Source organism: Borostomias antarcticus, assembly GCF_949987555.1.
Source record: "Borostomias antarcticus genome assembly, chromosome: 2".
Lineage (NCBI taxonomy): Eukaryota > Metazoa > Chordata > Actinopteri > Stomiiformes > Stomiidae > Borostomias > Borostomias antarcticus.
The window spans coordinates 6,046,462-6,070,664 of record NC_140235.1 but is presented as its reverse complement, the minus strand read 5'-3'; the positions used below and the strand labels follow the sequence as shown (position 1 = coordinate 6,070,664).

At 52.6% G+C, this 24,203-nt stretch overlaps 1 protein-coding gene across 5 annotated transcripts in view; it reads left to right on the top strand.

Annotated features, from left to right (window-relative positions):
* LOC311318080 (spectrin beta chain, non-erythrocytic 1) overlaps positions 1 to 24,203 on the top strand; it is a gene marked incomplete at its 5' end in the record, with an annotated part of 61,558 nt that overhangs the window by 4,048 nt on the left and 33,307 nt on the right. For 3 of the 5 annotated variants that reach the window (XM_084449290.1, XM_084449292.1, XM_084449291.1), the window contains 3 exons: positions 18,953 to 19,104; positions 22,832 to 23,005; positions 23,745 to 23,836. In XM_084449290.1, the coding sequence (XP_084305416.1) occupies positions 18,953 to 19,104; positions 22,832 to 23,005; positions 23,745 to 23,836 (418 nt within the window). Of the gene's footprint in view, positions 1 to 3,468; positions 3,698 to 18,952; positions 19,105 to 22,831; positions 23,006 to 23,744; positions 23,837 to 24,203 lie in introns of those variants that run through there. The other 2 variants (XM_084449289.1, XM_084449288.1) reach the window with 1 other exon arrangement.

Sequence of the window (24,203 nt, the reverse complement as noted above, 5' to 3'; positions counted from 1 at the left end):
TTCCACGCTTTTCACGTCCAAGTCATATTTTCGTTATACTTGTGACATCTCATGCAGAACTGTATTTAGGTTTATATACGGTACTGACCAGTTCTGCACAGACACCTGGGTTACCTTGCCAACATGTGTGCGCGCGTGTGTTTGTGTGTCTTTAAATCAATGTCTGTTCTGTAAATCTTGGCTGAGACTCAAGTGTGGGATGCAAGGATACGGCAAGTGAGCGAGTTGTGTGTGTGTGTGTGTGTGTTTATGCATTTTTTATTTGTGTATATTGACCCGTCTGGACCTTGGTGGCGGTCTTGGCTGTGTTTCTGGTAACGCAGCGTGGTCTGACCCTCAGAAGGGCCCGGAATAGCCAGCTGTGATGTCAGCGGCGCTGGGCTGGGGGGCAGCGGGGAGGGGCGGGGTCGAGCAGCGCTGGGCTGGGGGGCAGCGGGGAGGGGCGGGGCCAAGCAGCGCTGGGAGGAGATCCACACGTCCTGCCAGGCGGAAGAGGCCCAGCCCCAGACATGGTGTGAATAATTAAAAGCAGCTTGTGGTCTCAAAGGATCTTTATACCTTGTAACATTTACCCCACCCCCCTCCCAGCCCCTCCTTCCTCTCCAGGATGCCCCCCCCCCCTCACCCTCCCTCCCTCCCTCCCTCTCACGATCACCTAGCATTCCTAACATTCCTCCATCTTCCCATCAAGACAGGAAGCCGCAGACTCAGACACGCCCCTGGCCTGAGGGGGGCGGCCGTTTTAAGATATGTGAGAAAGTGAAAGTGTGGAGATTCTCTCTCTCTCTCTCTCTCTCTCGCTCTCCCTCCCTCTTTTCCCCTCTCCTCCCCCCTTTCTCACTGTATATACATATATATATATACCTCTAGTCTCTCTCTTTCATTCCCCACCTCTTTCATACATCCATCCGTCTCCTCGACAGGAGCTGAACCCCATAAGAATGTCTTTCTGCTCTGACGGAACGAGCTGACGTCCCAGTGTGAAATTCGTCACGCCCCCAGCACAAAAATCCAGGCCGGGAGCACTGATCCGGTGCCTCTGTCCACATAAACGCCGCATTCATATATTCATATCTTTACAGTACATAGGCGTCACGAGGTTTCATGTAATGCATGCCATACAGTAGAAATGGCTGCAGGCTACTGTACGTGAGAGACAGGGATGGAGAGAGCAGAGCAGAGCTGTTGTTGAGCTGGATGAATAGTGTGTTTGAGGGGGGCAGGCCAAGCCGGGGGGGAGCGTGTCCACAAGGTACCCTTGTGATTTTCGTTCCAGGCGTACTTTCAGACAAGTCTTTTCACACACATGTACAGTATATAGAGCTTTTTTTAATCCTTTTATTATTTTTTTTACCGACATGAACATCCATCTACAGTATGTCACATGCTGGCAGTCGACACATGCAACTCGCACCATCAACCTTTCACACAGTAAACACGTCAATCCATCAGTTAACACCACAGCTATTACAGTTTAATCACACTATTTGCTTGATCAGCAAACAGACATTTAAAACACTCCGGCCTCGCACACAAAGCCCCAACTGCATACTGTAAATTCTTCATATCCCTCACACACTCGCAGCTCTCTCTCTCTCTCTCTCTCTCTCTCTCTCTCTCTCTCTCTCTCTCTCACGCACACACACACACATCCAAGCTGTACTACTCATGACCTCATGTATTCTCAGATCCTCCAAAAGTACAGGTTCCCCCCTCCCTCCCTAGTCTGGCTCTGAATCGGAATGTGTGTGTGTGTGCGTGCGTGCGCACTTGCACATTTCCAGAGTGCACGTGTGCGCGCGCGTGTGTGTGTGTAATCACGCTAGCCAGGCGGCACTGTAAAAACTCAGGGGTGTGTTTAGCTCCGTTACAGAGTAAATAGCTACGCTGGAGTAATGGTCGGGCCACGAGGGAACACACAGCAGAAAGACTTTCATCTTCCCCCAGCCAAACCTTCCACGCAGGGAGAAATCCCACACCATGAAATGTACGGAATCTGACAAAAGACCAGCTCTGGAATCTGAGAAAGACCAGCGCTGGAGAGCTGGGGAGGGTCTCTCCACAGGGGGTATCACATGGATCGGGCTGTTGTTCTGTTGGACCGGTCTAAGAGCCACGTTCCAGTTTTAGGACTTGCTCTTCTTTGTTAATTAGTGACTGGGTGAAAGTCGTCCCCTGTTGTTAATCGAAGCGTGGAGACGTGCAGCGAGTCAGGCTGGCTTCCTGGTTGGATAATCGGGGGAGAGAGGTGAGGGGTGAGGAAAGAGAGGGGAGGAGAGGTGAGGGGTGAGGAAAGAGAGGGGAGGAGAGGTGAGGGGTGAGGAAAGGTCGAGCCTGGAGAGAAGAGGAGGGGAGAGCTGGTGAGAGAGGGAAGGAGGAGAAGAGAGGAAAGGAGGAAATGAGAGGAGACCATTGTAGGCCCCGGGTTGGCTGTTTTAAGTCTGGGATATGGTTACAGTCTCTCTCTCTCTATCTCTCCCTCCCTTTCTCTCGCTTTCTCTCCCTTTCTCTGAACTCCTAATTCTTCCGGCTTGGCTTTGTCTGCCTCTTCAAAAGCAAGCGCATTTTTGCTAGGCGCACACGCTGGTGTGACTCAGGGGAAGCAGGCGGGGGTGTACGACTGTGAACTCTAACATAGAATATGCTGGCAGGATACGGACAGGAAGTCCGTTTCCAGAACATGTCCGTCTACGTCTCAGCGAAATAGTCAGGGGATATTTCGTCTCCTGGATATAATGAATCGCGTTTGGAAAGAGGGGAGCTTCTAGCCAAGTCCCCCTCCACCCCCCCACCCCCCCATTCCATTTGGTACGGCCCACAAATCTCCCCTCCCCTCGGCTACTCCCTCCCGCCCACTCTGCCCCTTATGGTAATGAGGCTGACATCACCAGGAAACACAAGGGCCCCGATTGGCCGCTGGGTGAATTCCAGGCGGCAAGCCCCTCCCCCCCCCCCCCTGTGGGGAGAACTGTGAAAGGTGTGCAGTGTTTGAGAAATGCTCCGCTCATTGCGGGAGGACAAGAGTCCAGCGTGCTTTCACTCTCTCTCTCTCTCTCTCTCTCTCTCTCCCTCCCTCCATCCCTCTCTCTTTGCCCGACTCGCACATTCTCTCCGTCCGCGGCTTTTCCCCACACCGGAGGCTGTCTCTCTCTCTTGCGCGCGCGTGTTGGACTCATCGGCGTGAGGATGGGGGGATAGAGGAGGACAGAGAGAAGCCCGAGAGGAACATGCTGCTGCTGCTGTGACTGCTGAGCCAGCGTTTTATTTTATCTGTACCGACTACTGCGGCGTAAGGGAACAGGACACCCGAGACTGGATCCCTCGTCTCCGCTCTCGTCTCGACCCGGCCACAGGACCTCGTACCTGGGGAGAGGACTGCTGACCGCCCCCCTTCATCTTTAACCCTCCTCGTCGTCCTCCTCCTGGAGGTCGGCTCCCATTGAAACCATAGCTGCTCCGCTGGGACCGATGGAGCTGCAGAGGGCGACCAGCATGCCCGGGCCCCTGTCCCCTGGCCCTCTCTCTCCAGGATCCCACTCCCCCGGGCCCCTCTCCCCCACCTTGGGCCCCGGGCCCTCCCAGGCCCCCAGCCCCGGACGAGGCTCCAGCCCCAGCCCTAGCCGCAGCCCTAGCCACAGTCCCCTCCCAGGCCCCTTCAACTACAACCAGCTGGAGGGACGCTTTAAACAGCTGCAAGGTAAGACGGCAAGAGACAGAGAGAGAGAGAGACACAGAGAGACACAGAGGGGAGGGAGAGAGAGAGAGAGAAGCAGCAGGCAGGCTGATGGGCTAGGCTTTGTTTACCTGTGTTGCTATGCAGGCGCTCCAACGCTAGCTGACAGATGCCAGATAAGCAGAGGTACGGTTGGTACAATAGCATCAGGAGCTATCAGGAGCTAGGAGCTAGCCGGGGAGCCGATGGTCTGATCACAGCTCAGCCGGTTGAGTTATGGCGCTCGCACGATCGCGATTGCAGGTCCAATTCCCGCGGGGACTGTATCGGCTGGAAACGCACGCGGTTAAAGTGCCGTCAGGGGGTTAGAATTGGCTGCTGAACGCCGTTTGTTGGTGCTTGAACTGGTATCAGCATGCCTGAGAATGGAGTTCCCCCTCTGTGTCATATTGTGACATCGGTCTTCACCCCCTCTGAGAGAGAGAGAGAGAGAGGGATCATCGTGAGGCAATGACAGACTGCACTCCAGCAGCCTATGAAATATTGATGGGGGGAGGGGGGGGGGGGGGGGGGGGGGGGGTGCGGGGTGAGGGAGGGCAGCCTGGCGGGTAAAGAGACACCTCCTCTTAGAGAGAGGCGAGGAGGAGAGAGAGACAGGAAGGAGAGAGAGAGACACACAAACACACAAGCCCCCCCCCCCCCACCAGAGCAGAGCAGCTAATCCCCCCCCCCCCCCCCCCCCACACGCACACACACACAAAATTACCACGGCCACACCTGATTGGCTAGTCCGGGACAACAATGGCAGCAGAGCATCCGAGAGGAGGGGAGAGATGGAGGGAAGGGGGCGGGGCAGGCTTCCCCCAGTCTTGCTTTGTAAGCAGCGTTGGTCTGGCTGAGGACACTCCCCCCCCCCCGTCCACAGCACTGCACCATGGATACGACCGGCCTGGTTTTAAACGCCGTGTTAAACCTTACCACTAATGTTGAGGCAGCGTGAGGGAGAGAACGTGTAAATGCAGGGTTCCTTCAGGCAGAGAACGTCTCAGAGTATAGACTATAAAGGAGGCATGGAACACTGTTTTGTTGGGCTTTCGTACCGGAGGGAGGAGTGGTCAGGAGGAGTGTATGTATGTAAATGTAGACGTCCAGTGGGAGAGACCGCATGCTTTGGACAGGACAGGGAGAGACCATGTGCTTTGGACAGGACAGGGAGAGACTGTGCTTTGGACAGGACAGGGAGAGACCGTGTGCTTTGGACAGGACAGGGAGAGACAGTATGCTTTGGACAGGACAGGGAGAGACCGTGTGCTTCGAACAGGACAGGGAGAGACCGTGTGCTTCGGACAGGACAGGGAGAGATCGTGTGCTTTGGACAGGACAGGGAGAGACCGTGTGCTTTGGACAGGACAGGGAGAGATCGTGTGCTTCGAACAGGACAGGGAGAGACCGTGTGCTTTGGACAGGACAGGGAGAGACTGTGCTTTGGACAGGACAGGGAGAGACCGTATGCTTCGGACAGGACAGGGATAGACGGTGTGTTGTCAGGGGGGGGAAAGTGTCACGTTGCCGTGTTCTACACGGACATTACAGGATGAAAGAAGGCTTTGATGGAGGCGCTGCTCCGAGCTCAGAACAGAGGCCGGGGGGCAGCATCTGAGACCCTCCTCTGTTCCGCGCTCGGGCTCGGTCTGCCACAGCCCCGCTAGCTGTGTGTGTGCGTGTGTGTGTGTGTGTGTGTGTGTGTGTGTGTGTGTGTGTGTGTGTGTGTGTGTGTGTGTGTGTGTGTGTGTTGCATCAAGAGAACACCTGATGGTAGGGCTGCAAGTGCAAAATGAGGCAAGTCAACCAATCAACATGTTAATAAAAAGAAATCACAAACCAGAAACGCGTCGTGACAAAAACAAACTGGGTGGAGCAACAAGCACCAATCTCATTTACTCAAATGACACGAAGCATGGACCGTAGGTCTGACCACACACACACACACACACACATACACACACACACACACACACACAGAGTGATGTGTCATGTCCCTTCATTTCTGTGGCTCGTAAATAGTGCTCCACCAGAGAACGCCTGGGTTAGCTATACATCACTGTAATTACTGTGCTAAGTGGCTGTTGATGAACGTGTCTGCTAAATAGCCGGTGAAGTTATCCATAAGGAGGAGTGTGTGTGTGCGTGTGTGCGTGTGTGTGTGTGCGTGTGTGTGTGTGCGTGGGTTTGTGTAAATAGCAGGAGCTCAGCAGGGGAGCTGGAACTGGAGCAGAAGGCTCTGGGTGAGGCAAGGGCCAGATGTGCAAAGCATGTCTGAAAGCATCTCAAAGCATGACACATGCAGATCACACACACACACACACACACACACACGCACACACACACGCACACACACACACGCACACATACACACCACATACACACACTTACACTCACACACACACTCACACTCAGATGCACATACACAGGGCTGCATTTGCATGGACACATTCACACATGCATGCGCCCTCACACACACACACACACACACACACACACACAGATACGCACGCACCCGGAGATTTTCCCATGCTTTGCCCACAGTATGCGTTCCCCTGGCCAGCTACCTGTCTAACCGCCAACTCAGAGACACTTCCATCACTGCCAGCTCACGAATGAGGAAGAAGACTTTGATTATATGGAGCTGCTTCACTAAATCATCTCCCGCATGAGAAGACCACGATGCCAGTCGCAGTTCGGGCCGAGATGCGGCCGAATGACTCATGTTCCTCCCCCCCCTGGCTCCTGAATGTGCTTTTAATTAGCGAGTGCGTGTCGTTATGCGCCCGGACACGCCCTTCACCCGGCGTTCCAGAGGCACGGCTGCCACGAGCCGATTGGCCGGCGGGCGCCGTCGACACCGCGGCAGCGAGTCTGGCTCGGAGGCGAAAGCGAGAAGGGGTCGTCGTCGTCGTCTTCATCGGATCCGAAGCGTTAGGGCTAATCCGTTATCCTGCATGTGCGTGCGTAGGGGTTGACCGGTCACACACACACACACGGTCGTCAGGCCTGCGTCGAACCCTGCACCACCTCCTCAAGAGTGGACCCGGGTTCCGGCACTACCGGTGTCGGTTGTGAGCCGGCGCCGCAGTCGCTGTGCGGTAATACCGGGTCGTGTTCTGATAGTAGCGCGATGCCGTGTGCAGAGGAGGAGGAGGGTGAGAGGGAGGGAGGGTGAAAGAGGAAGTGAAGAGGACGTCTTTATTAAACCGCCAGTCACCGGCGTGACGCGGCGGGGGAAGTTTGAGATCGAAGAGTCGACGCCCGGCTGGCGGAGGGGGAGAGGAGAAAACGCGCCACTCGGCACATCTCCGCTTCTGTCCTGAATGGGCTGCTTGTTCGCCTCAGTTGCCACGGCTGCGGAGTCTCCGAATTTCCCCCGTGGGGCGAGGTGTGTACCTCCGGGATGGAAGTAGCCGGAGAGGACGAGACGGAAAGGAACAAAGGAGCACGCCGACCTGACGAGGCGGCCTGTCACTCCGCCCCCCCACGCGCCCCGGGAGAGTGACGGACGCGGGGCGGGAAAACTCCGTCAGGACTTCGTTAGCTAACTAGCGGAGGTGCCCACGGTCCATGACACTCACCCCCCTCCACCCCCCCCCCCCCCCCCGAAACGTCAGTCCGAACCACGCTCGCCGTCAACACTACTATCAGGTGGTGAAAACCCCGGTTCGCTGACGCCAGCAGGCCTCGCCCGCCCGCCTCACCCCCCCCCCCCCCCCCCCTCCCCACCCTCCTGACACCAGAAACGCTGGCAGAGAGAGTGGAGGTGCTGGTCAGACCACGCCCACTGACAGCAGATGGAGATCGAGTGTGGATGATGTGAGAAACTGTGGGACCAAAAGGTCGTGACCAAAAAGGGCCAAATCATTCCCTGAGGTGTGTGTGTGTGTGTGTGTGCGTGTTTTCTGAAAGGTACGTGGGAATTTTCAAAATTCACACACACCTTTCAGAACACTGTATAAAGCTATGCAAAAGTCCCAAGTCATGCTGGTAGATATCTACATGGAGCTAGAACTCCTTGTGAATCGGTACAATAGCAGAACATTGACCCATTGTTATGATACAATGGCAGGTGTACCAGGAACGTGACCATGTGATGCAGGGAAAGTGGAATGCAGTCAGGTAGTTCAAACTTTTGTGTGTGTGTGCGTGCGTGCCTGAGTGTGTGTGTGTGCCTGCGTGTGTGTGTGTGCATACACGCGTCGAAATATGTGTTGTATTGAACAAGGCTGTGTGTGTGCATAGAACAAGGCGCCTCCAGAAGGATAGGCGTTGCTCCGGTTAAATCTCCTCTATTGTTCTCTGCAGTCGAGATAACAGCATGACCCTGCTATTGGAACCTGCCGTAGCCTAGAGACAACCCAACATTATCTCTCTCTCTCTCTCTCTCTCTCTCTCTCTCTCTCTCTCTCTCGTTCCTTTTCTTTCTCGTTCTCTCTCTGTCAAACTGCTGGCATTCCAGCCCAGAGAGACGGTCCTCCAGTAGCCTGGCACGCCTGGCGCCCAAAAGTTCAACTTGACCTCCAATGCTTCTCTAGTTAGGAGTGGCTGTAGGCTCTAGGGGGTGAACTGTTTTTGCTTCCCTCACGAAAACTAGTGGCAGGATCAGTATATGTATTGTATATGTGTATGTATATATATATATCACTCCCCCCCCCCCCTTCTCTCTATGAAGCGCATTGTGTTGCCTCTGTGTATGAAATGCGTTACATAAATACATTTTATTTGATGCTTTATTAAAATGTAATTGAATCTGAACCCAGTGACTCCAACTTTTGAAGCAGACCTCTCAGAGCTCTCTCTCTGGTGTCGCTCCTCTGGGGGGCTTCAGTCTGAGGGGCTGCTTGTGTCCAGCGTGGACCAGAGACCAGAATCCAGGCCAAGCGCCAACCGCCCTCCGCCCTCCGGCCGGCTCAATGACCCTCTGTTCCGCTCTTGGCCCAAAATCAGCCACTCTGATTGGATAGAGTCCACCCCACCGACATCAGTGTGTGACTGACTCCATAGAGGCAGTGTGACAGTTCAGTCTCTTTTCATGATCACTGTAGGGAACCTAGAGTCTCTCAAGCTCACGCACACACACACACACACACCTAGACTCACACACACACACACACACACACACACATTCACACAGCTAGACACACACACACACACACTGCTAGACGACATAGTCAGGCATCATAATCTCCAAGCCAATACAGTGAGTTCTGTCCCAGAATGTTCTGAATGAGAGCGTATAGAGTCCGTCTGTGAGTGTCTGAGAACGCTGAGATGACAGACAGGCTCATTCATTCCTGTCGGCAGACAGGAAACAGCCCAGGCAGCGTAGTAATAAGAGCCCGTCTCATTGGCTGGCCCGGGTCAGATGGTATCAGTATTGTCTGCTGTCGTTGGCGGCAGCCTGGTTTGGTTTCAGTGGGTTCTGGAGCAGATGGGGTTGGACAGTGGGGAGTCTCCGGATATCGTTTGAAATCTCTCTCTCTCTCTCTCTCTCCTTCTCTTCTCTCTCTCTCACACACTCACACACTCACACACTCACTCTCTCTCTCTCTCTCTCTCCCTCTCTCTCTCTCTCGCCACACAATTTCACTCTGTTCTGTTCAGTGTGACATCTATGAGAGAAACATAAGATGAAGCAGAGTGAAGATGTTTAAAACTTCTCAAGTGTTGTGTTGTTAGTGTGAGGCTCTGCCGTGTGGATCGCTGCACCAGCAGGTAATGATCCAAGACTAGCTGCAGTCCAGCTAGCGAACATAAGAGCGGGCTTGTTCTCCACCTTGACAAAGGTCAACTCCACCTATCAACTGAAGTGCAGCCTAACTCCTCCGGGCTACTACGGTCGACCAATCAAGGGTGACCGTCTACTCTGTAGCACAAAAACAGCCACGCCCATCCACTGACTGAACTTGCTACCGAGATTTGCAATACAGTAGGCGCGGATCTCTTGAGCAATCGTTTCCCTTGACTGATTGTGTCAGTTCAGTAGGAGAAACGAACGCTAAAATGATCCAAACTAACCACGCAAAAGATGGCCGCTTACCAAACATGACCTTATTGGATAAATTCAATCTGTCCCAATACTTTCTGGCACTCTTAAATTGAAGGGACCGTGCTGAAGAAGTTCCATTATTAACAGTCGATTTCATTTCTGTGAGAAAAACTCTTGAGGCGGCGCGCGGCGTAGCTCCATCTCCGTGTGTGTAGGCGTCGACACTGGCACAGAGGACGGCCATGGCAGCTGGCCGGAGGAGTCGGCATTCCACGCGGGAGAGAGGCGTGGAAGCGTGGCCCGTTACGGAGCCGTGGGCCCGGAAGCGCGGGGGAGCGGGTGTTTGGAGAGGTTATACGAGCCGCGTCAAATGCCCCGCGGCTCTTCATAACAGTCATTAGAGAGGGAGCAGAGATGGACCGCGCTGTAAAACTCACCACGGTCTGTGTGTATGGGGCTATTTGCGAGCGTTGGGGGGTGTGGGTGTGTGTGTGTGTGCGTGCGTGCGTGCGTGCGTGCTACTGAGAAATCCCCCTCCGAGTCTTCCACCCAATCTCCTCCTCTTGACCCTCCATCTTTCTTCTCACTCGTCTCTCATTGAAGACAGATGTGACATAATGAGCGTTTCTATCTGCAGGCCTGTAGGTTATAGGCCCTCCTCGGAGCCGACTACACACACACACACACACACACACACACCCTCGTACAGCCTTGGCTTGCCTCGGTGGCCCTGCTGACCGCGGAGGGAGCGGACGTGTCAGTTGTGCTCCTGTGTGTTTCGTTTTCCTCCCTAAAGAAAGCAAATGGAACATGTTTTCACGTCGCCGTAAAATTCGAGCCTGGAAGCCAGACTTAAAAGGGCGCCGCTCTGTGTTTTATTTAAACGGCCGCCACTGTGTTTCGCGTACCGCATCACGGACACACACCGACACTCCTGTGGGCAGTGTGCGGACGACAGACGTCAAACGGACACTTTTACCCCAAAGAAAGAACGGTTTACAGCTCTGAAACAGTAGTTCCGTCAGTTTATTTGAGTAGCCGGTAGATTAAACCCCAGACAGGATTCCAGATATTGTACTATATAGTAATGCCCGGGCCCTAAGTCCATTGTAAACACAGATTCTCTATGAGGTCTGAAGAAGGACTAAAGGCTTCCGTCCGCAGCTCCAGCCAATGTGTTTGTTTTAGACTTTCTGCCTCGTCCCTAAAGCAATACAGGGAATGACTAGCATGTGGCTCTGGGTAACCCCCCCCCCCCCCCCCCTCCTTCCCAGAACCCTCTCCCTCCTTCTCTTTCTTGCTCCTTACCCCACCCCCCCTTCACTTCTCTCCCTTTTTCTCTTTCTCTCCTCCTCGCCTCCTCCTCCTCCATATGTACTGTGGTTCACTCTGCCCCCCCACGTACACCCCCCCCCCCCCACGTCCTCCTGCTGTCCATATGAGCGTATGAGTCCTCTGTGGTCTCAGCATGTCTCTAGAACAAGGCCCGCTCGTTCACCAACTCACTGTCACTCATAATTCGTGTGTATCCTCAAGGCACCCCCCCCCCCCCCCCCCCCCGTTCCACATTATCGCGGCATTTCCGGGCCTCTTAAAAACACGGGCGAGCGAAACATCGAATGACTGGAGCGGTTATGTAGCTGTTCAAATATTTGCGTTCTCGTTCAGAGCTTTATCTAGGTACATGTAGCGGAATTTATGGCCGATTCACTCTGCTCGTGATATTTATTGTCACGCTGAGAATTGCTCCGCATTCCCCGCGAGTAGGATCATAGCTTCTCTGTTACTCGCTACATTGCAAGGTTAGTGCAGTGTTCGTTGTGCCGAATGTGACAAAATGTCTGAAAATGAGAATCCTTGTTCTCGTCTGACACATTTTAATTGATGACCTTCTGGTTCACTCGGTCTCAAACGTTTACCTCCCGTTCCTCCCAGCGGAACCTGCCTGAGTTCTCACTCTACAACTCCAGATCCTGGTTGTTAATCTTCTGGTGTAAAGTACCCCATAGCGTAGCCCCAGGGGAACTCGGGGCAGCAGTGTTCTTAGGCAAAGAACGGCCGTAACCCTCCACACCCTCCTCTAGTCCACATGCAGACTACACACTGAAAAGCCACTGAGTGAGTGAACAGTCATCTCGGAGTAAAAGCTGTGGGATTGAGCAATGGAGAAAGAAATGAAAGATGATACTGGACACACACACACACACACCACCACCACACATTCTTTCATATTTGCTGAAGTCCCTCTGGTATCACTTGGGGCTAAAAAGCAACATGAATCATATTTCTCCTGGGAGGCGAGGTCAGACAGCCGGGGCTGTAGACCGCCTCCCTGTAATAATGAAAGTGAATGAGATGAACAAGTCTGACGGCCATGGCATTAACCTGGTAGGAAAATACATCCCTGACTGGGCTGGTGATCGGTGGCTGCTTTCACACTGGTGCTAATTGAGGGCCTTGTTGAGTTGTTGCCTAGCTGCCCTCCTGAGGGGTCCAAGATATAGTGCGTTTGTTTGTGGGGGTTGGTGGGAAAGTGTGTGTGTGTGTGTGTGTGTGGGGGGGGGGGGGCTCTGAAATGGCCTCTGACACTGTGAGTGTGGAGTGGCAGCCATTTTCTCCCTCCCTCTGTTCTTCTGCTGCTCTCCGTCCTCTGTGGAGGAAGTTGGGAAATAAAAGATTTATACGTGGCTTGCTTGCATTACAGGGGGGAGTGTGTGTGTGTGTGTGCGTGTGCGCAGGGTGCAACGTTGAATTAGGGGAGCGCATCTGTGGCCTCAAACAGGGGTGTGTAGATTTTTGTTGAGCAGTTGAGGTGTGTGTGCGCACAAGTGTTACAGAAGATGGATGTATATGTAGCATGCAGCTACATATACTCTCCTCACATTATTAAAACTTAAATGAGGAGTAGGACCGAGGTGTGTGACAGTGACCCAGACCTCCCCGGTCTCTCCCCCACCCCAGACACACCCTCTAGCAGATTGGCATCAGCCACAGTCCTCCTCAGCCAGAACCCCCCCCCCCCCCCCACCCCAAGTCTGAATATCTCAGTGTCTCACTATGTTTATTCTTGTGTGTGTGTGTGTGTGCGTTTGTGTGCGTGCGTTTGTTTGTGTGTGTGTGTGCGTGTGTGCGTTTGTGTGTGTGTGCGTGTGTGCGTTTGTGTGTGTGTGTGTAGGTGTGCGCGCACGTGTGTCTGTGTGTGTGTTGGGGAGAACGGCCCAGTTCCTCATGCAGGCCAGCTGTAGTTATAATTAAACTTCCGTTTGCTAACGAGGGTTTGGGGTATGTAGCATCAGGGTGCTGTGGTGCTAACAGCAGGGCCTTGTTAGCCCGCTGCTGCTGCTACTGAGGATGCTGCTGCTGCTGCCATGGCGATGCTCTGGGGCTGTCATACCTCTCCCCCCCTCCATCCTTCTCTGTTCATCCGGAGGAGCTGTCATATCTCACCATCTTTGTTTATTCCTTTCCTGTCCTCATCCCTCTCCTCCTTCCTTCTCTCTTAATCCCGCTTTCTTCATCCGGAGGAGCTGTCGTATCTCACCCTCCTTGTTTAATCTCATCCCTCTCTCTCTCCATCACGCTCTCTCCATTGCTCTTTTCCATCCCTCTCTCTCCATCCCTCTCTCCATTCCTTGCTCTCCATTCCTCTCTCCATCCCTCTCTCTCCATCCCTCTCTCTCTCTCTATCCCTCTCTCTCTCTCCATCTCTCTCTCTCTCTATCCCTCTCTCTCTCTCCATCCCTCTCTCTCTCTATCCCTCTCTCCCTCCATCCCTCTCTCTCTCTCCATCCCTCTCTCTCTCCATCCCTCTCTCTCTCCATCCCTCTCTCTCTCCATCCCTCTGTCTCCATCCCTCTCTCTCTCTCCATCCCTCTCTCTCTCTCTCCATCCCTCTCTCTCCATCCCTCTCTCTCTCCATCCCTCTCTCTCTCTCTATCCCTCTCTCTCCCTCCATCCCTCTCTCTCTCTCCATCCCTCTCTCTCTCCATCCCTCTCTCTCTCTCTATCCCTCTCTCTCTCTATCCCTCTCTCTCCCTCCATCCCTCTCTCTCTCCATCCCTCTCTCTCTCTCCATCCCGCTCTCTCTCCATCCCTCTCTCTCTCTCCATCCCTCTCTCTCTCCATCCCTCCCTCTCTCTCTCTCCATCCCTCTCTCTCCATCCCTCTCTCCATCTGCAGTAAGATTCCAGGGATCTCTCTGGGACACATACAGTAATGATAGCGGCTCATCTCAGCTACTTGTCAGTGTCCAGCTCCTGTACTGTACACCGAGATACAGTAGGGCTTAGAGCAACGCTGTTGTGTTTATCAGATCTGTAGTCTGCAGATCACCCACCTTGTGAGAGTGTATGAAGAGACGCTGGGCGAGTAGGGCTGACCTCGATTGGTCGACTGGTCGATTGTTTGGTCAAAATGCTCAAACAATGTAATTATATTCTTATAAAATGGCAAAATACCATAAAGAATAACATATGCAGAACAACGAATGACTTGTTAATTACTAATCAATACTTAAGCATAATCAGCCTAATTTTAAAATGTAGGCCTTAAAAAATACTTAAAAAAAAGATCAAAATCGATTGGTTGGGGAAAAAATGATGCCTGTCGATCAACCAAGATTTTCTTTGGTTGAAGACAGCCCTACTGGTGAGCCTATGATGATCACCATGGCGACGTGTCCACGGATGTGTATGTAATGGATGTGTAATATGTCGAAGTGTGTGTCCAGCACAATCCCCCAGAGAGACGTGGTAGGCAGGGTTGGGTGGGGGAGGGGTTATTAGTCATGTGGCCACGCCTCTGCCTCGCCAGGGGCCCTCTTTGTTCCCTTGTCTGAGGTCAAGGTCGTCCTCTGATGTGCCTGTCTGTGTGGATGGGGCAGTATTGACCCAGCAAAAAACACATCAATGGGCTGCTCTGTTTGATGCTGCTTTAAATGGAACTGCTTTCCCCACTCTGTTACACACAGACACACACACACACACACACACACACATACTTTCTCTCTCTCGCACGCGCGCTCTCTCTCTCTCTTTCACTTCTTTATTTCTCCATCTCACACACACACACACACACACACACACACACACACACACACACACACACACACACTGGCCCATTCACCTACTCTGTAAATAGCCCTGCTGTTGGTTCAGCATTATTGATAAGCCAGAGGGAGTAATTGAAGATGCCTCTGACATTGAGACCTGGCTTCTAACCTAGTGAGCAGATTGGAAGGCTTTTAACCAATCAGCACAATGCTGCAGCCCTTCCTGTCTGGTTCCAACCCCAGCTGGTCAAATTAGCTCCAGGCCAACACACTGTAGGTAATTAGCCTAGTTTGATATTTTGGGATATTTTGACCTGATTATCGTGTTGTTTTAGCTTGTTCCAGCAGGCGTTGGTCTGTATTCTTTCTGTGGTTCATTACATAGCTTGAGCCGTACAGACATGTTGTCGTAAACCAAGTTTACATGCAGGTCTTACTCATGTGTTGGCCTGTATTAGTGTGTGAATCAGCCTTCCTGCACTTCCACTGTACTCTCATGACTCACATACTGTAGCATGTTTTAAACTTTGTATCACCCTTCCTTCCCTCACTCCTCCTCTCCCTCCTCCCACCCTTCTCCACCCTCTCCCTCCTCTCCTCTCCCTCCTCCTCTCACTCCTCCCTACTCCCCTCTCTCCCTCCTCCTCTCCCTCCTCTCCTCTCTCTCCCCCTCTCCTCTCTCCCTCATCCCCTCTATCCCTCCTCCCCTCTCTCCTCCCACCCCTCCCTCCCTCTCTCCTCCCACCCCTCCCTCCCTCCCTCCCTCCTCCACCCCGCTGGCCGTGGTTCTGCTCTGTTGAAACCCCCGAGAACAGGAAGTGACCTCGCCTGACCGCCAGCCCTCCTCGCTTAATCTCCCGCTGCATGAAACCACGTCCACCGGAGGGACGGTAGAGCTCTCCCGGGGCGCCACGCCTAAACGCCACGGCACACTGGCACCAGGCGCGACCGAGCGGAGACAGACGCGTCTCGTTCTCGGCCCCGTCTCTCATCGGCGTGTTTTTGGGACCCTCCGTCCTGGTCCTGGTCCTGGTCCTGGTCCTGGTCCTGGTCCTGGTCCTGGCCTAGCCAGCTAGCCCGTCCCCGAAGGACACGCCGGAGCCCTTTCACAGAAAAGCTCATCACTCACCTGAGGCCTGCGCAGGGTTGTGAAAACTAGCACACCTCCTTTACATTCTCACGGCGTGTGTGTGCGTGTGTGTGCGCGTGTGTGTGTGCGTACATCATGTGGGTCGCCCTCATTCCAAACCCATTAGTAGTGTCAAACGGGATGTGACGCTAGTCATTTTTCCTTTCATCTCATCGTCCAAATTTCTCTCTTCAGCTATTTCCCCTCTCCCTCTCTCCCTCTCTCCCTCTCTCTCTCTCTCTCTCTCTCTCTCTCTCTCTCTCTCCCTCTCTCTCTCTTGGCTCTGATACCTGTAACTGATAGGTTTGTAACAGGCAGTCAAAGTGTCATTGCATTGGACTTGTCCTGCACACATTCTTCTACACCGCACTTCATCTAGCATTCTTATCCAAGATGTCTTCGAAAAGCAAACGGCACAGTCAAAGACGTCTGGCTGTGTAGATTCTTTGTGTGGGTGGTTGAGTGTGTGCTTGTCATGGTCAGAGGTTCATGGTATGTGGTTCAGTGGTCGGTGATTCTGATGATTGTGATTGTAGTTGGAGGGTGTTACTAGTTCTGCTCCACAAAGCACAACTCTGAGCTGTGTATGAAGATGCAGTTGTGTGTGTGTGTGTGTGTGTGTGTGTTAATGTTAGGGTTTCCCTTTCCTGTGTTCTGCTGTGAGGACCAGATGCTCGCCCCTGCAGGAAACCCTGTTTACAGAGACACACAGGACATGTCCAGCTCCTCCCACTTCCTCCGCCCGCCTCTCAGCCCCCCAGAGCGGCTTTATGAAGACCCGGGATTTATTTTAGATGGGGTGGCGCCCTTCTGCAGTCTTGCGTCGATTAATAGCCTGAGTCGAAAAAGATTCCAGGAACTTGAACTTGAACACCAGGGTCATCATTGAACTGGTAGTGAAAGCTATTGATTTTAATAGGCAGGTCCATCTTGACATTTTTGACAGTGAGTTTGAGGTTTTACATTCACTCAGTATGAGATGATCAACATCAACGTCACCCTCAGCCTATTCCATCCAAGGTCATTTCTAGCTTGAGAGTGAGGCCTCGGTGTTAGCCTAGCCTGCTAATGCTATAGCTGCCTGATTGAGGGAGATTAGCATTCACTTTAGCCTGTATGCAGCAGTTTTGGTGAATGATATGATTGTTGGCCTAGCCTGTCTGCAGCGTAGCAGTGTCTGTGAACTAGCGTTAGCCTAGCGATAAGGCCGGCCGCGCTGCAGTCAGATGCTGTCGGGCACGGCGCGGTGAAGGGCACAGAACACTGCCGCCATTGTCCTGTCTGCTCTGGCCTCCACAGTAGGGCACTGAGCTCTGTGTGTGTGTGTGTGCGCGCTTGTGTATTTGCGTGCGTGTGTTTGGGCATGCGAATGTGTGTGTGTGTGTTAGGGGTGTGTTTAAGGACAGGGATAACCTGAGGCCTTTTCTAGCACTTGCTGTCATACTGTATCATTCACACTGTCCGGACCATGTTGCATAGAGTGTGTGTTGTTCTGCGGGCGGTGCTATGGAGTGTGCCGTTTGGCAACTGGACCCAATCATGAAATCACACAGCTCAGTCGCTGGACGGCTTATGACCCGGTCTGGTCACGCTGGGAGGACGCTGCCGCCCCTGCTGAGCTGCTGGGCTGGGCAGGAGCGTGCACGTAGACCGGCAGGAGCGTGCACGTAGACGCATGTAGACAGGCAGAGGTGTGCACGTAGACGCAGAAGAGCGTGCATGTAGACAGGCAGGAGCGTGCACGTAGACAGGCAGGCAGGAGCGTGCACGTTGACGGGCAAGCAGAAGTCGTGTGTCATCACGGCTCATCAGAGAGACCCGCCCACCACGCTGTGTCAGGTTGTGAACGTCTTCCTGGGGCCAGGTCTCCATGGCAACAGGCTTGGGGTTCATGTGAGGACTACCTTGTAAGGCAGAGAAGACGGTGTCGGCACTGTGTGTGTGTGTGTGTGTGGTGTGTGTGTGTGTGTGTGTGTTTGTGTGCGCGTGTCATGATCTATCCCCCACGCCATGCTTTTTATGTATGGGGTGGTCTTACAGGTTGTCTTGGCCCACCCTATAGTCCTTCTCAGTGAGTGATGTTCCTGGGCTCTACCAGCATGATGAACAGCCTGTGTGTGTGGTGTGTGTGTGTGTGTGGTGTGTGTGTGTGTGAGCTGCTCTACATCAGGGTGAGCTGGTCCCGGCCACCATGCCAACACTATCAGTAACACGCAACCGTCTCCCGGGCCTCAGTGAGGGGGATCAAACCCCCGTCTCAACCACAACCACAACCCACACAGCGACCGCTTTCATATTCCAATACGTTAACGACGCAAGAAATGTGCAGGTGTCGAGCACGGCCATTTATCACACTAGCCCGGGGTCTGAACCTCTGCCTCTGTTGTGGTGACGATATCATTTACTGCATGTCAACAGAGCCGTAAACGTTTGCCTGTGCAAACAGGACCGGCTGTTCAACCCGCGGGTTTGTGTGCCGTTCAACCCCGTGTCCTCCCGACTGAGAGAACCCGTCCTCCACAGCCCCCAGAGGTTGATATTCACCCGGGGCGTCGTCTTCCCGCGTCCCTGAGAGACGTGAGATGTTTCTAGATCCTCAGCAGCTGTGTTCCTGGACAGAGGAAGCTGCTCCCATACACAGTCTCATCCCAGAACAATGTGCTGGTCGCTGTTTTCTCCAGACGGGAGAGACACAAACACAGGCTCCCGGCCAGGAGTAAACAAACCAGGAGTAAACAAGCCAGCACTTCGAGCGGGAGGAGGAGGTGGGGGGCGTGGGGGGGGGGGTGTACACCTGGTCGAAAGAGGAAGTAGGAGCGAAATGCGCCGTTGTGGAGTGGAGAGTCCTGAGAGGACGCGTGTTGTACTCCGCTGACCGGCCCAGCTGGCGTGCGCGGGCGGGCGGGCGTGCGCTCGTGTGTGCTGTGTTGCTGAGCAGGCCGGGGTCAAGCTCTTCGAATGTTTGTGCGTGTTTGACTTTTCGACTGTCCCCTCCTATGTCAACCTACAGTATATATAAAGGTACTCACCCCTCCCCTTGACCCCACCCCCCTCCCCCTCCAGATGAGCGAGAGGCGGTGCAGAAGAAGACCTTCACCAAATGGGTGAACTCCCATCTCTCCAGAGTGTCCTGCCGCATCACCGACCTCTACATGGACCTGAGGGACGGACGCATGCTCATCAAACTCCTGGAGGTCCTGTCTGGAGAGAGGCTGGTGGGTAGAGAGACACTGAACTGAACTGAAGCCTTCATTTATTAAGGCTGTCATTTTAACACGTTAATTTGACCAATTAATTATGCATTTTTTAACACGTTAAATTAACACATTAATCTAAATTTAAAAATAATATAAAAATATATATATATATATATAATGATAGATTTTTAAGGGAGAGATAAATGAGAGAAAGATACATGAGAGAGAGAGAGAAAGAAAGAGAGAGAGATCCTGGTTCTCATCTTCCTCCCAGGTATTTCCAGGTCACAGGTATAGTATAGTATACTAAAGTGGATTTCATTTCAATCAGTTTCCTCGCCAGTCTTATCTGTGTTTGTGGTGGGCCAGTATGTCATACCCAATTACACCCACCGGATTGGACACATGTACAGTAACTGTAGCTCCAACACACACGCACACACACGCACACACACACATAAGTATCAGATAACACACTCCTATCTCTCTGAGTCAACACTGTGACTGTAGACATGCCTTCAGAAGGCTAATCTCCTCTAAAAGGATGCCATACAGTAAATTAAGTTTGAGGAATGTTTTCTAGCACTAGTGTTGTACCATAGTTGGTGGTGGTGAGGACTTTGAGGAATGTTTTCTAGAACTACTGTTGTACCGTAGTTGGTGGTGGTGAAAGGATTCCAAGGCTGGGTTGACTGACTGAAGAGGTTTAGTGAAGCTGAAGTTTTGATTAACTTTGTACCGGTTTAGCAACACACACACAAACGCACACAAATGCTTGCATGTACACTCACACACACACAAATGCAAGCACAACATGCGGCGCAAGCGCGCGCACACACACACACACACACACACACACACACACACACACACACTCCTTTGTCATTTACCAGTGAGTGGCAGCTTTTTGAGGGACGACCTCCGACAGCCTCGGAATTGAAAGGGCAATTAAGCCAGATTGCCGCCTGACCGTACCACTTTCATCTTCCACTTGCCCCCCGCCTCGTGACTTCCAGTGGTACGTGCCAAGTCCCAGTCCCCCCTGTTGACTGCCCGGGTTCCAGGGTCTCTCTCTGTGAGAAAGATCTGACCACAGCTTCAACTCGGCGCCAGTTGAATGTAGTACTCTGTGGCTCCATTCAAAACATGTCAAATATGAGGCCTTTCTTTTGGAGATTTGACACACTGTTTAGGCTGCTTAAGAGGAAGCCAGGCGAGAGAGAAAAAAACAACACAGAAAAGGGAGCAGATTGGAAGGCTCCTTGAGTCGTGATGGAGTAGACTTGAGGGGAAGAGGTCTGAATTATCAAAGAGATCTTTGAGAGGACCGGTGGAGCGAACCGGCCAACATTGTCAACACAATGGAGGCTTCCAGAATGATCCAAACTGGAGTTCCGCAAACTGAATACAAACCAGACGCCATATTCTCAGGCGGTCAGAGTGGGAAAGTCTGGTTGGTTTTAGGGCTTGCTGCGCTCCACAAGACTGTTAAAGGACAATGCTCGTTTTTTCACAACCTGGACCTTATTTACGACATATTATAAGACGTTTGACTCACCGAGATCACTTTGGTGTAGTTCGGAGGCATATAGAAGAAATGTAAAATCCAGCGCGAGCCAGTATATCCATGTAATGGCGGTGGTAGAGGCACCAAGAATGCAGTTTCTAAAAATCTATTTTCTGCCGCGAAACGGTTGTTTTCATCAATCTGTCTTCATGAATCGCTAGTTGTGCTTACATAGGGCGTAGGCCTGTTGTGGTTTTTCACATTCCTCTGTAATATGATCTTTAGAAACATCTTTAGACACAAAATAGCTTCCTCACTTGCTCCAGCACGCATGCGCACAGCATGCTGGAGCAACGATTGCGCGCTGTGCGCATGCGTGCTGGAGCAAGTGGGGAAGCTATTTCGTTTCGAAAGACGTTTCTAAAGATCATATTACAGAAGCATGTGAACAACCACAACAGGCCTACGCTCTATGTAAGCACAACTAGCGATTCATAAAGACAGATTGATGAAAACAACCGTTTCGCGGCAGAAAATAGATTTTTAGAAACTGCATTCCCGGTGCCCCCAACACCGCCATTACATGGATATACTGGCTCGCGCTGGATTTTAAATTTCTTCTACATGCCTCCGAACTACACCAAAGTGATCTCGGTGAGTCAAACGTCTTATAATATGTCGGAAATAAGGTCCAGGTTGTCAAAAACGAGCATTGTCCTTTAAAGGCTAAGCTTATATCAAGGATCGGAAAGGTGCTCATCCATAGAACATAACACACACCGAACCACTTACTTGGGTAGTAGAGTTAATTTCACAGAGCAGTATATTAAAGAACCAAGTGGATGTTCCTGTGTGCTGGTGTTGGTGTTTGACCGAGGCAGCCCGCTCGTTCTCTGCTCGCCAGCTGTCCCAACAAGGCCTCGGTACTCCCCGTGTTTTTGGGGTCATAACCCCAGAGGAGTGGGATCAAACCCATATAAGACCTGGTGCCTTTTTTCTGGACAGCCTGGGAGGCCAAAATATTTCTGCGCTCTTAATGCCCACTCCGGGTCACTCAGGGATTAGAGTGAACCCCCCCCCCCTCCTACACACACACACACACACACACACACACACACACACACATACCACAAGTACTTACACTGCCAAGCCAATATGACTACTGACACATTAACACCCATCTGATGAAGTACTAGACTTTTAGTTCTTGTTTCACTATATTCCTGAATCATCTGTGCGCTTCCAGGACTGAGGATTAAGCACAGAGTCGCTCTTCTCACGAGTACGACGAGTCATCAGCAATGTGAGCAGTGAACACGCGAGAAAATTAATTAGGTCGTCCTCAGACGAGCTTGACAGCGAAGTCTCCAATCCTCTCGGCCGTCCATACATCCAGCCAGATCCGCAGAACTCTCCACTCCTGCGTCCCTCCTCAGTACATCCACGTATGTTGGTGTGGGACGTCCTCTTAATCGGTTCCCGTGTGTCGGCTCCCAGAGCACCAGCTTGCTGGCTGGGAGTTCATGATGTCTGTGGCAGTCGGCCAGCAAGTTTCATCCTCCTGGATGCCACTTTCTCACTCAGCTTTGGTAGCCCCCCATACAGATGCTTGTTGGTAACATGCTCGTTCTGGTTGACATTTAGCACCACACGCAGCATTCTGGTGTAGCACCCATCCAGAGACTTCTGCAGGGTGGGCTTCAGGGGCCACGTTTCACGGCCGTATAGGAGGACAGGCTCCACGGTCGCATGGAAGAAGTTCAGTTTGATGTGCCGAGGGAGATTGGAGTTCCACACACTATTCATGCCATTCAGGGCCCTCCATGCCAGCGCTTTTCTCACCTTAAGGTCCTGTTCTGGTGAGTTGACCCAGGAACCCAGGTATTCGAAGTCGCTAACTTCTGCCAGAGCATTGCCCCCTGCTGTCTTGAGAGGGGTTGGTCCAGGGGGGTGTTGTAAGTGATTGCCTCAGTCTTCTTTGCCTTCAACCTGAGGCCAACCCTGGCACATTCTGCCTCTACTCTGTTCAAAAGCTCAGAGTACGAGCTGTGTATGAAGAGTATTACTACTGACAGTCTGACACACATTGTATGCAATTGGGCAAACTGCTGTCATAATAATGAATAATCTCTCTCTCTCTCTCTCTCTCTCTCTCTCTCTCTCTCTCTGTCTCTCTCTTGCTCTCGTCCTCCCTCCCTCCTTCCCCATCCCTCCCCCTCTCTCTGTCGCCCCCCACAGCCCAAGCCCACTAAAGGCCGCATGCGTATCCACTGCCTGGAGAACGTGGACAAGGCCCTGCAGTTCCTCAAGGAGCAGAGGGTCCACCTGGAGAACATGGGCTCCCACGACATCGTCGATGGCAACCACCGCCTCACCCTCGGCCTCATCTGGACCATCATCCTCCGCTTCCAGGTCAGCTGACCAGCTGGGAGGAGGAGGAGGAGAGGGAGGGAGGAGCTGATGGATGGAGGGAGGGAGAGAGGGAGAGAGGGAGAGAGGGAGGGATGAGCTGATGGATGGATGGATGGATGGATGAGAGCTGATGGATGGATGAGCTGATGGATGGATGAGGGCTGGATGGATGAGCTAAGGGATGGAGAGATGGACGTGGGATGGATGAGCTGATGACCACACTAGTGGGGAGGGGCACATTCAGCAGACCAGAAGGTCTTAAGCGGTTGGCCTAAAGGTCAAAGCTACAGAGGATCAGAGCCTCGGCTATAGAACCAGTGTGAGAGCGTTGTCTTTAGTCAAGGGTCGAGGGGTTGAGAATGAGATCACATGATGTCCATAAGAAGCAATGATCTATCCCCTGCAGGCTGGTTAGATGTTTATGGCCCTGTGTGTCTGTGTGTGTCCTCTATGATCCTGGATGTTAAGTGGCAGTGTGCAGGGAGAAAGGGAATTAAGGTTTTATAATCTGTGTGGATTAATGATTTTTCAGACCACAGTATATTCTGAGAGGTTGCAAATATGGGTGAAATTGGAACCTGATTGAAAGTGTGACAGGAAATGTGTGAGGTATTAGGACGTGGCTTGTGTTTGAGTGTCCAGGGGCAGAGTGAAGGGTGTGTGCGTGTGTGCGTGTGTGCGTGTGTGCGTGCGTGCGTGCGTGCGTGTGTCTGACCGTCGTTCCTCTCGTCCTTCCCAGATCCAGGACATCAGCGTTGAGACAGAGGACAATAAGGAGAAGAAGTCTGCCAAGGACGCTCTGCTGCTCTGGTGCCAGATGAAGTCCGCTGGGTGAGTCCTCCCCCCCCCGACACACACACACACACACTCCGCCCACCAAGCCTACAAGGTCATATTTAGTTAGTCACAGTACACGTCGGTATAAATCCAGACGATGAGTGTGGAAATGTCACAGGGCGCAGTCCAAAACCCAGGTGGCACCGCATGTCAGGTCCGCTTGCTCCGGCAACATCTGAAAAGGCCAATCCCGTCGACGGCGAAGACAAACGGCCGTCTCATCCCGGATGCAGTCTTGACAACGTGGTGATGATATCATCATCATTATCACATGCTCGATGCCCTGAGTGGTTTGTTTACGACGGCTACCCCTGGGGGGGGGGGGCAGAGGGGGCGAAGCCCCTGTGGGAGCCGAGCGGAG